General features: G+C 33.3%; 1 protein-coding gene across 2 annotated transcripts in view; it reads right to left on the bottom strand.

Annotated features, from left to right (window-relative positions):
- Window positions 1-497: 497 nt before the first annotated feature.
- The window catches only part of LOC113511643 (transcription factor cwo), a 32,610-nt gene continuing 16,757 nt past the window's right edge, over window positions 498-16,350 (bottom strand). The window contains exons 2-9 of one of the 2 annotated variants that reach the window (XM_026895318.3): window positions 10,711-10,819; window positions 9,882-10,065; window positions 8,044-8,208; window positions 7,167-7,388; window positions 6,337-6,530; window positions 5,826-5,984; window positions 4,118-4,211; window positions 498-3,248 (exon numbers count right to left, since the gene is read on the bottom strand). In XM_026895318.3, coding sequence (XP_026751119.2) covers window positions 3,055-3,248; window positions 4,118-4,211; window positions 5,826-5,984; window positions 6,337-6,530; window positions 7,167-7,388; window positions 8,044-8,208; window positions 9,882-10,065; window positions 10,711-10,819 — 1,321 coding nt within the window. In that variant the 3' untranslated portion in view covers window positions 498-3,054. The remainder of the gene's footprint in view (window positions 3,249-4,117; window positions 4,212-5,825; window positions 5,985-6,336; window positions 6,531-7,166; window positions 7,389-8,043; window positions 8,209-9,881; window positions 10,066-10,710; window positions 10,820-16,350) is intronic. The other variant, XM_026895320.3, reaches the window with a different exon arrangement.

Genomic DNA, 16,350 nt, shown 5'->3' with positions numbered 1-16,350 from the left:
GAAAATAATAATTTGTAGTAGTTTCATTATCTTGTTATTTTTTCATATCATTGAAGCCCGCTTTATCATTCACTAATGTACAAATACGTTCTTTTGAAACCCGTTATTTAAACAATCAACAAATATAGTCCGTTTTAATAGAATTTAATGAAAGGTTAACGCCCAGATTTATTTGTAATATTGAATGAACATCAGCAGACTGTCTTATGATAGGGACAATTATTTGTTTATTCATATTCATATTATATCATATTATTAAGTTCCATTGAAATAGACTAAAAGTAATTTCCCTTTTTTAAACTCTGAATTTTTAAAAAGTAAATATAAGGAATTTCCTTTTTTTTAAATATTAGCAAACGGCTAGTGTTGCCATTATGCCATTAAAAACAGGAAACGAGATTAGATATTAAGAAGGAACGAAGCGGTAATGATCTAATTTGACGTTATTATGAAAGGTAAGCTAAGGATGTATAAATCAATTTTTTTTTTTAAAAACAAAAAAAAGTCCTTTTTTTAAGAAAATTCAAATTTTCTTAGATTTGTTCATTGCTTATAGGATACATCACATATTGGTGGATTTAGTTGTTTCCAATTTTTATATTCGTAGATTTATTAATTTTAAATCAAAAGTTCAGGATGAGCTAAAAGGCATAAAATGGATGTAGGAAAAGGTATTTTTAATGAAATGGGTGAGGAATTATATAAGGAACACAAATAAAATATAAATTAGATCGCCCATATCTTGGTCCAAATTCTTTGTTTTTATCATAGATTAAGAATAGTACTTGGCATTAATTTCAACAGTTTATTCTTTCAATGACAAACACAAGGATAATACCTGCAATTCTAACTTTCTACGCATCCAAAAATTAGATTGATACAAATTTGTCAGAAGTGTTATAAGCTTTAATTTTTTTCTAGGTCTACGGCGGGCTAACTACGACAGCTACAAATATACAAACAAATTTTCTACTATTTCCTGATAGCAACTCCGGTTCCGCTAGTAACTCCAATATAGAGATTTCAGAACATAATTTTAAGAAACATTACTAAATCCCCTTGGTTTATTAGAAATGAGGAGATGCATAACTATACGCTAGTCAATACTGTTAAAGAAAAGGATTAACAGAAAAAAATATAAACAGCGCCTTATAAATCATACGAATGATCTGGCTGGAGAAGTACTCACAGTACAACAATCTACAAGACTGAGACGATGGCTTGATTTGAACCTTGACACTAGAGTCTGAAGAACTTTACAAAATCATTCTGAGAGAGCTGGATTACTCTTCAAAACGCTAATTTTCACACAAGATACTATCTGATTATCGTTGTAATGGAAGAGTCGATTGCAGGTAACAAGAGAGAAATAAAAAAAAACTTCCTGATATTTAATTATACTAATTTTTTTAAAGTATACTTAAATATAAGTTTTTTTATAAGTATATACTCTTATAGATTATATAATTTTAATGTAAAATGTAGATTTTACAGTATCTTCCACGTTTTGAAAAGAAAAATATAACCTACGACATCCGACCAAATTAAAAGAAAATAAACCTCAGTCTTATAACAAGTCTATGCAGGGTATATTTGTATTTACTACAAATATTAAATAATAAAACATTAAACTAACAAATTTAAACAAGTTGAATAAGAAAACAATCGTTATGTATTATAAAATATTTTAATCATAATTTATCAAAAAAATATCGTTTTATCGGTAGGCATAGAATTAACAACGTTTCAGTTTACACACTCTATGAATGTAGGTAGCTAAGGTAGGAAGGTATACCATTATTTATCTATGCCTTAGTATTTGAAATATATGCAACTTTAACAATATTTTAATTCCTCGTTCGTAGACGAAGTTTCGGGGAACAGGTAATCATAATAAAATATTCGTAAGATTTTGATTAAAAAAATTAATTTTAATTAATATTTTAAGATGCCTAAATAGATACTATCTGAATTTAACAATGCGTAACGCGGAATTGACTAGACCTGTCAGTTTATACCTCGCTCAGCTTAAATTCATCTTCTTTTTATAAACTACACATAACTATTTACATTATGAACCAAAATGAAGTCTGAGTTTTAAATACACAAACAATTGAAAATCAAAAACTGTATTCACAATATAATTACATCCTAAGAAGGTACCTTAGAACAGGTACCTATCTAAATATGCGCAATTTGGTACTTTTATCGAAGATCCCGTGGTAATTAAACATTTTTTTATGAATAGATGAGTAAGTAGATACATTATATTATATAATTATATTTATATACCCATTTTAAATGTTAACTCCAAAATATATTTTATAAAAATAGAATAAATGCCAGAAATATCGTTTACAAAATAGATACATTTTGCATATAGATAAGGTAATTAAAAATAGTATCAAATATTAAATACCACTTTCTCTTCGATTTTGGTTTATACCATTATTATCTTTGCGACGATCACCAATCTAAGAACGACTAAATGTAAAAGGGGTATCTAATAGTTATTTATGGTAAGGTAATGGTAATACAAATTTATTTAGTTTTTAAGTGTACAAAAACTATATACTTATTTAACTTTGTTTTTCTTTCCTTTCCATAGAAACTAATTCAACTAAAAAAGTTGGCCACCTATATATACCTAATCAGTTTTTCTTTGGGAAACTTATGGAAGCAAAGACTAATACAATAATTTCATTTAATTTGTATTTTAGTCTTAACTCTTTTATCACTTAATACACTTACTACTTAATTTACTTTTATATCTAATTAACCTATAATCACATTTATGAATGTACATGGTAACATTAAATTAGGAATAGTTCTCATTCGTAAAGTTTCACCCACAGATTAAAAATAAATGTCTGATATCCTCTTTCTATGAGTATGTTGCACCACTACCAATGACAATGTCAATTTTTCATTGCCTTCCATAGACAAAGGAACGCGTAGATAAATGCTGTAACTTGGTCTATAAGCAAACGAGCATTAAGTCCCATTGAACTATTATTTAAATTCAACCACTTCTTTCATTTGGGTGTTTAGAATTCAGACGGGTCGCCATTCTCTCTCGTTGGGCTCACGTTTAACGTGATAATTGAGGCAGGGTTGAAAATTAACATGTATTGTGACAGGATGAAGTGGCGCCGCGAGGTGTACTGCTCGAGCATCCAGCAGGTCATAAGCGCCGAGATGTCTCGATAAACACGCATAGTCCACGCTTAGCGGAACGTAATATTTACCTGAAAATATATTTAGAGTTCGGGATTACTTTACAATATTTATGGACAAATTTAATTAATGTTATTTGCAGGGTGTCTATGGATGCCATAGACATATAATAATGTAAGTAAATGCAGGTGACTCGGGACCATAGATTTAGTATAACATATTTCATAATCTAAGCTTAGAACTGTTCTTTATGGCAGCTTATGGGGGATCTATATTCAATAGTAGTCAGATAACGACTGTTATGATAACGATGATGAATTTAATTACGTATAAACTCGACTATTTGAAATATCGTTTCAGCCGTTCATTGGCGACTGTTGAACAATTGGTCTCTTCCATGAGGAATGGTTCTGAGCCACCTGGTTTCAAAATAAGGTTACCTTCTATCACTAACATGCATACTTTTTTTTTTATGGGTGAAAATGGTATGTTAACCCCGCCTGCGCTAACGGGATACGCTGGCGGAGCACCAGTGAAGGATGATAGATGAGAATGAAAACAGGCCAGTTAGCCCATCATGATGAATTCATCAGGATTTAACTATGATAGTTTCCAGGGAGAACCGCGAGGAGGTCAACCTGGTTGAGTATATTGCTAGCAATGGGATTCTCAGTCTCCATTACTAACAATCCCTTTCCCCCCAAACATGCATACTTAGACAAATATTTAAGAGCGCCGAGCGTTTTCTCTCCTAACGACGGAAAAAGGTCTATGATCCTCTGTCCACACCAACGTCGACTTTGATGAACGGTGTCTCTCTTACATTTTGGCTCCCCACCTGGCCCTCAGCATTCTTTTTGAATTTCGTCCCCGGGCAAACGCGCACTCCCCTCTCCATAGCCAATAATGCTTAGATACCAAATCAGTAAAAACCACTTACCAAGAGCATTGAGAGCGAACACTGGCACGAATTGCGTTGGCGGTGGCGGTTTCTCGTAATGATTATGGTGGTGGGGGGACTCGCTCGATGTGTCCTGCAAACATATCGAATAGATGTAAATTAGACTCCCATTTCCACACTCATTTGGGACATTTTACGTGTGTGTATTCAATAGAATAACATTTACTCGGCATTTCACTTTTTTTTATACCACTAAGGTGGCAAATAAGCTTACGACCCATTAAATGATAATTAGTTACCGTAGCCTATAAACCTATAAACGCCTGCAATACCAAGGGCATTACGCGTGCTTTGTCGACCCTAAATTAACCTCTTTACCCCTTTTTTGAAGAAGCCCATGCTGTCTCTTTGAAAATACCTCGAAACAGAGCCCTATTCTGTGATACAATATAGTAAATCTTACAATAACAGATACATTATATATTTACATCAGTAAAAGCCGAAAAAGACTCCTATGCATAGGTATAAATAGATAGATAGATATCCTTTATTGTTTCCTCCATAAGATTACAATAGTAAACTCATTATAAATACAAACAATTACAAGAAAATATTACACTAAGAAAACAATGGGCGGCCTTATCGCTAAGAGCGATCTCTTCCAGGCAACCTTTGGATGGAGAAGAGTAATTATAAACAGATTGACTGGACGAACTGTGATCATTTCTTGTAATTGTTTGTATCTATAATAAGTTTAGTATTGTAGTCATTTGAAGGAAACAACAACGAGTATTTATTTTCTAGGTCCAGTCTGGTAGTCTAATAATCAAACCTACTAATATTATAAGTGTAAAGTGTAAACAACTGAACGGATTTGAATGAAATGAAAAACTCGTGTTCCAACACGGGTAGGTTACATTTTAAATTAACATATATATATATATATATATATATATATATATATATATATATATATATATATATATATATATATATATATATAAATAGTAATCCTACCCGTGCTAACGGTATACACCAGCGAGGCACCAGTGAGGGATAATAGGTGAGAATGAAAAAGAAGGTAATATATGAACATTAGGATATTTTATAATTATTAATTATTTTACTGATTTACGCGAAGTCGCAGGGTACAGCTAGTGTATCATAAATCATCAATGTCTAATGCAAACATGGACGCTAGTCGTTACACCCTAAGAACAAGGAATTACGTAGAAGGAATGATAAAATAAAAACTATATGATTTATAGTTTTTATTTTATCATGCCTTGGTTCTTCTTATACAAAGTAATTAGTAAAAAGAAGACGAAAGGTCCTTCAGTTGCTATTTTTCTCAATTCATAGCAGGCTAGTGTACCTACAGAAAAAGTTTGATATGTCAATTATATGCCAATGACATTTTACATTACTAGATTATATATTCGACACAGTTTATGTAGAAAGTATGCAAGCAGGTTATATCTGAATTTGATTGGGTTATACGGCCAATAAAACCTACTGAAAACTAACCTACTACGAATCGAGAAAAAACTGATAGTATATCTCACGTCCTCTTTTTGCTAATAACACTAGCATAAGAAGAAAAGAGGCAACCATATGATTTACTGTTTTTTATCATTCCTTTTATGTAATTCCTTGTTCTTAGGTTACAGCTGATTATATATAATTTTGACTTATCTTTGTAGTCCTTAGTTTCCTTATTTTCATAAAAATATATCCGTATTAATACCTGTGGAGAGGTATCTCTGGCTTCCTCCGTGGAGCCGGAATTAGACGTAGATGTAGAGGGCACTAGCTTCGCCGCTCGACGTCGTTTGTGGTTGTAGTAGGCCTTCCCGTGCGGGTGAGTCGATCGCGTAGCCATGTCCACAGCCTTCAAATCATTGTGCTGTTTGGAATAGAAAATCAAATTAACAATTATCAATACGAGATTAATATAGATTAATATATATATATATATATATATATATATATATATATATATATATATATATATATATATATATATATATATATATATATATATATATATATATATATATATATATATATATAATTCACTTTAACCAGTGTTTCTCAAATTATTTGACGTGACCCCCAGGGGGTCAGTGCATGGGTAAAAACTGTAAAACTCACCAAAAATATGTATATAAATAAATAAATAATTATTATTAGTAATTATTATTATCATTAGTAAGTTAAATTGGTTGACTAAATATTAAATAAATTCCATAACTTACCTCGTCCTGTGATCTTGAAAATCTTCTTTCTATGTAATTCTTGAACTTGTAGGATTGTAAATAGTCGTCGTTGTGTTCAGGTTTCCTAACTGTTCGGAGTGTGGGCTCACGTTTTCTGCGTCCATCAAGGGGCAGGGGCTCTGCTTCCGTTTGCATTTCACCGTCTGTCGCTAATGGATGTTGATTTGCAGATACTGTGAAGCAAAAATTTGCACTAAAGTTACATTCTGATACGTTTTGGTACAATATTGTATTTACAACTTAGAATGGCAAACAAGTTGACGGCCCACCTGATGAAAAGTGGTAACAGTCGCCTATAGATGTGAGCAGTAACATGGACATAACAGTGTATACTGTTTCGCCCATAATACCCCCCATGCGTTGCCATTCCTGAGGACTCAGGTGTTATTCCTCTGTACCCAGTAAATTCACGCCATATCCCACCCTTCAAACCGAAACACAGCTATGCAAACACAACTGCTTCACGGTTGAAACACGAAAGGGACAGAGGTACCCAAGCAATCGACTTTTGTACAAAGTCTCCCTCTGGTGATGATTCCCTGGTACGTTGTCGTCCTGACCTGATGTTTCGAAGGTATATGGTCTACTAAATTTCTTTAATGACATAATTTAAAATTTGTTGTAAACAAAATGGATCTTATAAACTGATATTAAATAAATTCTAATTTGAATTAATATTGATATAATATAATTAAAATTTTTAAATGTTCCAAGACAAAAGCGCTAGATAGATTTTAAATCTCAGGGTCTTCCCCTGGGACTTATAATGGATCTCAATATTAAATAAAATACATCAAATTCAAAATTACCTCTGTCGCATTCCATAGGGTATACAGGCTCAGTAGGATGGTCCGGCTCATAAGATTGTGGAGGGTAAGAAGGACCCGGTGGTGGTGCCTGGGCGATCACGCCAGTGTTCATGGAATACCCGTGAGAACTGCCCGAAGAACTACCCGATGTCTCTGAAGAGGACCCGGGATGTGATCGTGGTTTATCACGGGGAACTTCACCTATAAACAGGCCTCTAAAATCTATAAAACATAACCAATTATAAAAAAAAATAAAATTGTTTTACATGTTTGAAATATTCACTTACAATTATTAGCAAAAACGGAGGTTTACTTAACTAAAAAAAATGTAATGACTTTTCAAAAGTGCTTCAATGTAAGTTTATTTGAATAAATGATTTCTATTCTATTCTATTCTATTCTATTCTAACTTGATTCTAACTGATAGATTTTAATTACATTAAGGTTCTTTTTTTTATACTACGTAGAATAGCAAACAAGCTGACGGTCCACTTGATGGAAAGTGGTAACCGTCGCCTATAGACATGAGCAGTACCATGGACATAACCGAGTATACCATTTCGCCTATAATACCCCCCATGCGTTGCTATTCCTGAGAACTCAGGTGTTATTGATATACATACATATTCCTCTGTACTCTGTAAATTCACTGCCATATCCCACCCTCCAAATCAAAACACAGCCGTGTAAACACAATTGCTTCATGGTAGAAACACGGAAAAAACATCTCTGTCCCAGAGGTGCCCAAGCAAACGAGTTTTGTACAATGTCTTCCTCTGTGTTATTATTCTTGCGAATATCTTTACATTGTGAGTTGGATGTTATTCGGCATTTAAATTTAACATTTTTTGTAATAATAGTTAATTATAAAACAAACCTTTCGTAACAGCTTCGCAGTGTCTCTGTAGGTGTGAAGCCAACTGCACGCAAAGCCCGTCGTTGCGACCATAGCCCTGTATTTCCACCAGGAACCTGACGGCCTCCGCGACTGCCTCCTGGTAGCCAGCCCTGAAGTTCTCCTCGCTCACTTGTCTCTCAGCAGCTACAACAAAACCCATGCCCACGGCGAAGATGCAACATCTCCCTGCGGGCGACTCCCAACAACATTAGAATTCTTCAGTACCGCGGCACGTTATAGAGCAAATTTGTAAACGATCCCATATAGGTGAAGCCAAATTTTTGAGTCTTATTATTCCTGTTCGTTACGGATGAGGCGAGGACTCAAACTGAGTTTGAAAATGTGACAAACGACTCAACATCCTAAGCGAGCAGAATTCCAGAGAAGACTTAACAAAGACCAAACTTAGAACATGACGAAAGTTAGTATATGAGCAACCCAATACATACAATGGTGATTCCAAAAAAGAAAATGGAATTCCTCCACCTACATCAAAATTAACGTATCTCAAATGTAAACAAGTCAATAAATGTCAAACCATTAATAAGATCAACTGCGGCGATTCAATTTGCATGAATCACAACAGTTGCGTTTCTATTCGGGAAAATTATGGCATTATTTTGACATAAGTGGTATTAAATATAAACAAGATTATTAGACAATAACAATGGGTCTCAATATTTTTTTGGTGAATTTATTGACATGACATTGATTTTTGATGTATTTATGGTTATTTAATTTAAATAATCTTATGATCATTGGCTTTTTGATCGTAATGAATTAATGAGTTGTATGATTTAATCGGCCTCTCGGATTTAAAAATTTAGTACTAATTTATGTATATAACATCATAACGTCTTGATTTTCTATTAATTTTTTTGTTAAAGGGTTTCTTAATGGGAAGCCGATTAAATCCATTTTACTATAAAAAACTAAATACTAAAATTTTATATAGGGTATTTACAAAAATTCACACATTTTAGTGTATTAAGCTCTTTACCAAATGTCATACTAGACTTTCACTTTAGTCATGATTTAACTGGGAGTTTTAAATAACATTTCATTTACCAAATATGCTCCTGGTTTGTGTCAAACGTATATGATCACTTCAAATTATTCTGAGATTATGTACAGAAAAAAAATTTAAATGAGACAGAAATGCGCCTTCAACAAATTGTTTTGCACTTGATAAATTTCTGACATTATCTAAAAACATTTAAAAGTCTGAAGAAAACTATGTCACTAGCAGTCGCTGTTTGTATAACATACCTAGTGTACCTCACATGCCTACTGTTCTTTGCAAATATATCTATCCAGCCACCTATGACAATATATGACGCTAATTCTAAAACCAAAATTAGGAATGGACGGTCATTAGATAATTTTGAAGTTGACGGAAATGTTAAAAGAAATAGGATGCATCTGGTCAATAGTCTGTACAAAGCTTGATTTAAATTATGAAATAACTAAATGTCTTAAAGTATTTATCAGTTTCGAATTGAACTTTTTAAAGATTTTATCATCAATAATTAGGAAATATGAAAATATTGGGTACTGAAGAAAAGGTCTACCTTGATTTGGCCAGTTGTATACTACTTGAATTGAACGTCAAAAGCGGATATCCCGCTTACCTAGTAAATATCACATCAATATTTCGAATTGCTGAAGGTATCAATTATTATATTATTATTTGTTTGAATCCTTCAAACAATCGAATGTTTATTTATATATAGGATACAAGATTCCCACTAGTTTTGGTCGAACCAATTACCTTTTAAGGTGGCATTACCATAATCAGGGAGTGGTTTGGTACAAACCATTGGCGCGTTCCTGCAAAAATTTGAGGTGGCGTATTGCCATCTCTATGATCTCCGTCTTTTCGACGCGGCCACGTCCCTTCTTCAGGTACTCTGGCGGGATGAGACGCGACAGGTCTGCGAGGCAGTTATTCATCCGGTCGCGACGACGCTTCTCGATTATACGGTGCGACATCGGATCTTGCTGAAGATACGAAAGTTTTTATTATAATGCGATTCATTACAGATATGTAAATCAAATCTAAAATAAAAAACAATTATAGTAACCTCACCTAATTCTATTTAAATACGTGATCGATAACTAAAATGTAAACATCTTACAAACTTTTATAATTTGGAGAATTGACAGGAGCAGTAGCAGTTACATATTGCGCTGATCTCAAATATGTAGTAGGACAAAAGTAACAAGACAATGATGAAGAGTCATCTTGACTTTCATCATTGTCTTATCACCTGTACTTGCTAAAGTAATATTTTTAATAATTACCATGTCTAAGACAGGAAGCATGAAGTAAGTTATAAAGATAGATAGACAATAAGAATCTTAGTTTCCTTTGACAAATTTTTTTATGTAGAAAACGCAAACTATGCACCTTGTATAAAAAGATAAAAAAAAAGTTAATAAATTATACTACACAAGATGTTAGAATTTGATATCAAACTTCAAGTAAACGTCCTTCATTTTCCTTGTCATCAAAATTGATTAAAACCGTTCAGTTACGATAATAAAGCAGACGGTTACTTTAACATTTAAAATGTATAGATTGTTATCTTGCAAATTAATAAGAGATATAAATTGGGCATATTCAGTTTGACTTGCCCTCGAGACCTTCCCCTTCTTCAAATAGGCGCCAGGTGGATATTCCGCCTCATCTTCTGAGGGTGCGGCGAAATTGAGTTGGTCAGCCACTCGACTGAACCCATCGTTAGAATTGTAACTGCAACAAATAGATCACATGTTAATCAATCAACACAATTTACACACATATAAGTTACCATAAAATGTTTCATGCCAGGGAGGGGTCCTGGTGCCTTGTGATACGGGTTCTTTGGGTACCCAGTTCAGGCACCAGTTCTCTACAACTTTGATGTATCTATGGTATTATTTTAAATGTTTCATTGTACTCAAAAAAGTTGTGAGATAAATAAATAAACATATAAGTACCTATATTGCAACCTAATAATAACATGTCACATATAGCTACTCGTATAATTTATAAGTACATAATTAGTTTTGTGATTAAACTATATATTTTTTTTTATACAACTTAGAATGGCAAACAAGTAGACGGCCCACCTGATAGGAAAGTGGTAACCGTCGCCTATAGACATAAGCAGTACTATGATCAAACCGAAACAGCTATGCTTTACGGTTGAAACACGAATAGAACAGAGGTGCCCAAGCAAACGAATTTTGTACAAAGTCTCCCTCTGATAAACTATATGTTACAATCTAAATCGTCAGTAGATTTAGAATATGTTTTAAATTTGAAATTTAAAGTAAGCATTCTTTAATTTATGATAATATCAAATGGTTCGTCCATCATCTACATAATTAAATTTTATTGTAGCTAGACATTAAAAATGGTCTGCATTCCCAAATTGATTAATTGGCCAAAAATTTCTTAAACTCTGATCTAATTCTGGAATCTATTGTCCTATTTTTAGGTACAAATGGAGTAGTCGAAAACAAGATACATATAAAAATATTGTTAAAAACAAAATTAAACTTTCAAGTAATTTGACCAAAACAATTGTTTAAGTTTCCATTACTTTGGTAATATCATTTTGTTGGCTGATCAGTCGGCTCGGTCGGTTGATAAAACTACATAGCGATGTTAACATTTTACAATAATGGTGTTTTTTATATGTACCTACCCTTTGATACGGGACCTGTAAAACTGTAAACAAGGTGCTCACATGAGCACTTACCTAAAATGCAAAATGTAAAAATATATTTATACAAACATGAGGTTATCGACGTACGCACATGTGGGCATAAAACGTGTCGAGGAAACTCAAGGTCGTCACAATACTAATAATGACGCTCTATGTATAAAACTAACTAGATATCATGCTAAAGCTAGATTGTACTGATCTTATAAATATGAAAGTGTATTTGTGTTATCTAAATTTTTTTTTAAACAACTTAGAATGGCAAACAAGCTGACGGCCCACCTGATGGAAAGTGGTAACCGTTGCCTATAGACATGAGCAATACCATGGACATAACAGAGTATACTGTTTCGCCCATGATACCTCCCATGCGTTGCCATTCCTGAGAACTCAGGTGTTATTCCTCTGAACCCAGTAAATTCACGCCATATCCTACCCTTCAAACCGAAACACAGCTATGCAAACACAACTGCTTCACGTTTGAAACACGAATGGGACAGAGGTACCCAAGCAATCGACTTTTATCTCCCTCTGGTCAAATTCTTTAACGACTCTATAACACGTTATAAATTTTGACATATGTGTGTAAAATGCTGACTCAATATTACTGTTTCCCGAGCGAACGAAGTCGCGGGCACAACTTGTTATTTATAGGCATAATAAAGTATATAATTTCTTTAGAGCAATGTTTTTCCACCTTGATGATAACGTGACCGTAATGTTTGGAAACTGCCTAATGACCCTCATTTTCCGTTGTCAGACTACATTATTGCATTAATGCAGGATATAGTTCGACATACCTTCATTATATTAAGAAAATTATGTATTTCTAACTTTAAAAATACGCGTATCTTTAAAAAAAAACTCAGGTTTCACGTGTTTTTTTTTTGATGGTTGAAAATGGAATGGTAACCCTGCCAGCGCTAACGGGATACGCTGGCGGAGCACCAGTGAAGGGCGATAGAAGAAAATGAAAACAGGCCAGTTAGCCCATCATGATGAATTCAATAGGAATTAACCATGATAGTTTCCAGGGGGAACAGCGAGGAGGTCGACCTGGTTGGGTATATTGCCAGCAATGGGATTCTCAGTCTCCATTACTAACAATCCCTTTTCACGAGGGTTTCACGAGTTAGGTGCAACATGGCCCCAATTTCCTATGGGGGTCACGACCGTCCTCAAACAACACACACTTTGAATAACACTTTACTTTGTGTTATGCAAAATAACTGTTTTCAGTATTTTTAAAATCTAGAGCTACCTTTTTAGTTTAAAACCATAAAGTAGTATATTATATTTACCTATTTATATTATACATGTCGTATTATATTAGCCATGTGGTCTCGACACAGAATTGGCTATCCTTTCCTTTCCTGTGGGTGTAGTAAGAGGTGACTAAGGGAAGGCGAGGAATGGGCAGCAGCGTGTCTCTTAAAACATCTCTAAAGTCTAACTGCGGTTGACAATCCGCCTGCCGAGCATGGCCACTACTGGCAAAACCTCCTTAGGGGGAGACATGTTTAGCAGTGGATAGTTAAAGGCTGATATGATGATGTGATATTAAACGTGATAATTAATTATCAGATAACATCTTTATATTATATAAGAATGATGGTTCTAAACACAGTTGTACCAGAGGGAGACTTTGTACAAAAGTCGATTGCTTGGGTAGCTCTGTTCCATTCGTGTTTCAACCGTGAAGCAGTTGTGTTTGCATGGCTGTGTTTCGGTTTGAAAGGTGGGATATGGCGTGAATTTATAGGGTACAGAGGAATAACACCTGAGTCCTCAGGAATGGCAACGCATGGGGGGTATCATGGGCGAAACAGTTTACTCTGTTATGTCCACGGTACTGCTCGTGTCTATAGGCGACGGTTACTACTTTCCATCAGGTGGGCCGTCAGCTTGTTTGCCATTCTAAGTTGTATAAAAAAACAGGTATTTTTCATGTCAAAAATATTCTTAGTCCATCTGGGTACCAACATTCATTCAAATAAAAAAAACAGTAACTGAGTAATAAATATCGAATCTAGTTTTCATATTTATACATTTTTAATATTAGTAATGTAATAATTACACCAAAAAACAAAGATGTAAACCTAATTTTCAATATGGACGGATATAAAAAACGAAGACTCAAAACTCGACGTGTCTGAAACACTCCTACTACGAACGGAGTATCGAACCAAACTATTCCATAATCCATGTAACGTATAAACAAGATAATATATATATATATATATATATATATATATATATATATATATATATATATATATATATATATATATATATTATATATAGTTCTCACGTGTATTGGAAATATAAACGATACTATGATAAAATGAGGTGTTTTTATGAATAAAATTGTTATAATGTAACATATAATGTAAATATAGAACTAGATCAACAACGCTGACAAACTGGGTTTCCCAATATATTTTTGTGCATAATTCGCTCATAAAATATGGCAACAGAAATAGCTTTAAATTTTATAAGTTTGTATCATAGATAATTTATTTTTACTTTTTCAAATGGTATATAGAAAAAGGAGGTTCTTATTTTGTTGCTATTTTTGTGACCCTTACACGATCACGTCGACAAATTCTGAATCTGTTTTAATTATTCTTTTCTGAATTCTGACAGAGTTTACTCCCGTTATGGTGCTATATTAATTTTGTGACGATTGAAGTCACTGTTTTCTTGGCGGAGCAAAAATACTTGTTTTTGATGGTTGGTTGTTTTTGATGGTACTTTTAGATACGAAAATAATTAACCTGTGAATAATCATGGCATAAATTATCTGGACGAGGAGTCAAGAGTCTTTGAAATCAGCGTATATGTATATGTATATATATATATATATATATATATATATATATATATATATATATATATATATATATATATATATATATATATATATATATATATATATATATATATATATATATATATATATATATATATAAAAATTAATAATGTCATATCTACGAGTACAGTAAATAGAACTAAGATAGATAGATACTCTTTATTGTTTCCTCCAAAAGATTACAATAGTAAACTTATTATAAATATAAACAATTACAAGAAATAATCACAGCGAGAAAACAATAGGCGACCCTTATCGCTAAAAGCAATTTCTTCCAGACAACCTTTAATAGATTTTTACCTCTTTCTGCCTACCCCATAAATCATTCGACGTAGGTACAGAAAGACCCTTTACTGACAGTACGCAAATTTTAGTTTACAATGAGAGCAGGTTTTAAATAATTCAGAACTATTGAAAATTAATCAATTTTTGAAAATTAACGGATAATTGCGACGAGTCGCATTTCGGTACGCTTTGATATAAACGCTAATATACCTAAGTATATTATCTTGAGCAAATATACTAGTTGAGTTCTGAGTATGTATAAGTATTTTGTTTGCTAAGTACGTAATGATGTTGACATATTTAATTATCGAATAAGCTATGGCAGTCTATTCTGGTTTAACGATTAAAATTGTATGAACACCTCATTTCCACTTTTAATATGCACTTGCGGTATAGGTACAAGATGAAGGGGAAGTCAGAGCTCCTACCATGAAATCTTTTTCGAAATTTCAGAGCCGAACGAAACACAAATTTCATGTTAAAATTACATTATACCTACATACCGTATCTGACACTTCCCTATGGTTGACTGGAAGAGAATGCTTTTAGCATTAAGTCCGCCATATACACATATTTGTACTAATGAATAAATAAATAAATACCGTTTAAAATTATCAAAAATGTTAAAATATCGTTCCTTTGGAGGATTTTTATGATAGAATTTATAACGAACGTCCAGATAGTATAGTATAGTCCAGTATAAATGTCCAGAGCGGCAAAATGAAGTAACTGCTTTTAAACGTGATACCCAAGGTACAGAAGATGGTAACAGAACCTAAATATTTAAAGAATATTAAAATATCGATTTTTAAATAAATCACGTACTGGTACGGGACGACGCAAACGCAAAGATCACTAAGCGCATATATGCACACGATGACGTGGCAGCGTAAGGCGATACAATACGTATCGTATGACATGTGCCTACAGTCAGTGAGCTAAGTATTAAATTAAACAATTCTAGGTTGAACACGTGACTGGCCACGAGACGACGCAGTACTATCAATGATATTATAGTGACACAGAGGTAATGGAATTATACGGGCAAGATAGGCTTTTACATTACTCTTGATTTTTCCTATACAGTTAATGCTTTTTATTCACGCTTCCTTTACTCGCGTTTTCACTATTCGCGGATTATAAAATTGCGACCCAATTCCTATATTCGCGGCTAAATATTTTTCTGTATTCGCGGATCTAATCGGTACATATTAATAAAAAGGATTTGGTATCCTTTGTAAAGGCGTCGGCAAATGCACTAATAAAAAAGTATAACGGACCTTATTACAACTACGCATAAAGTTTGTTGTCAAATGCTATTGACGCTGTATAAATAGTTTAGTTTTCCATATTCACGGTTTCTGTGTTCGCGGTATATTTACGGAACGTATACCCCGCGAATAAAGAGCTTTTACT

This window comes from Galleria mellonella, unplaced genomic scaffold, assembly GCF_026898425.1.
Source record: "Galleria mellonella isolate WM207_F2 unplaced genomic scaffold, CSIRO_AGI_GalMel_v1 utg117, whole genome shotgun sequence".
Classification (NCBI taxonomy): domain Eukaryota; kingdom Metazoa; phylum Arthropoda; class Insecta; order Lepidoptera; family Pyralidae; genus Galleria; species Galleria mellonella.
This window is presented reverse-complemented; position numbering and strand designations above follow the sequence as displayed.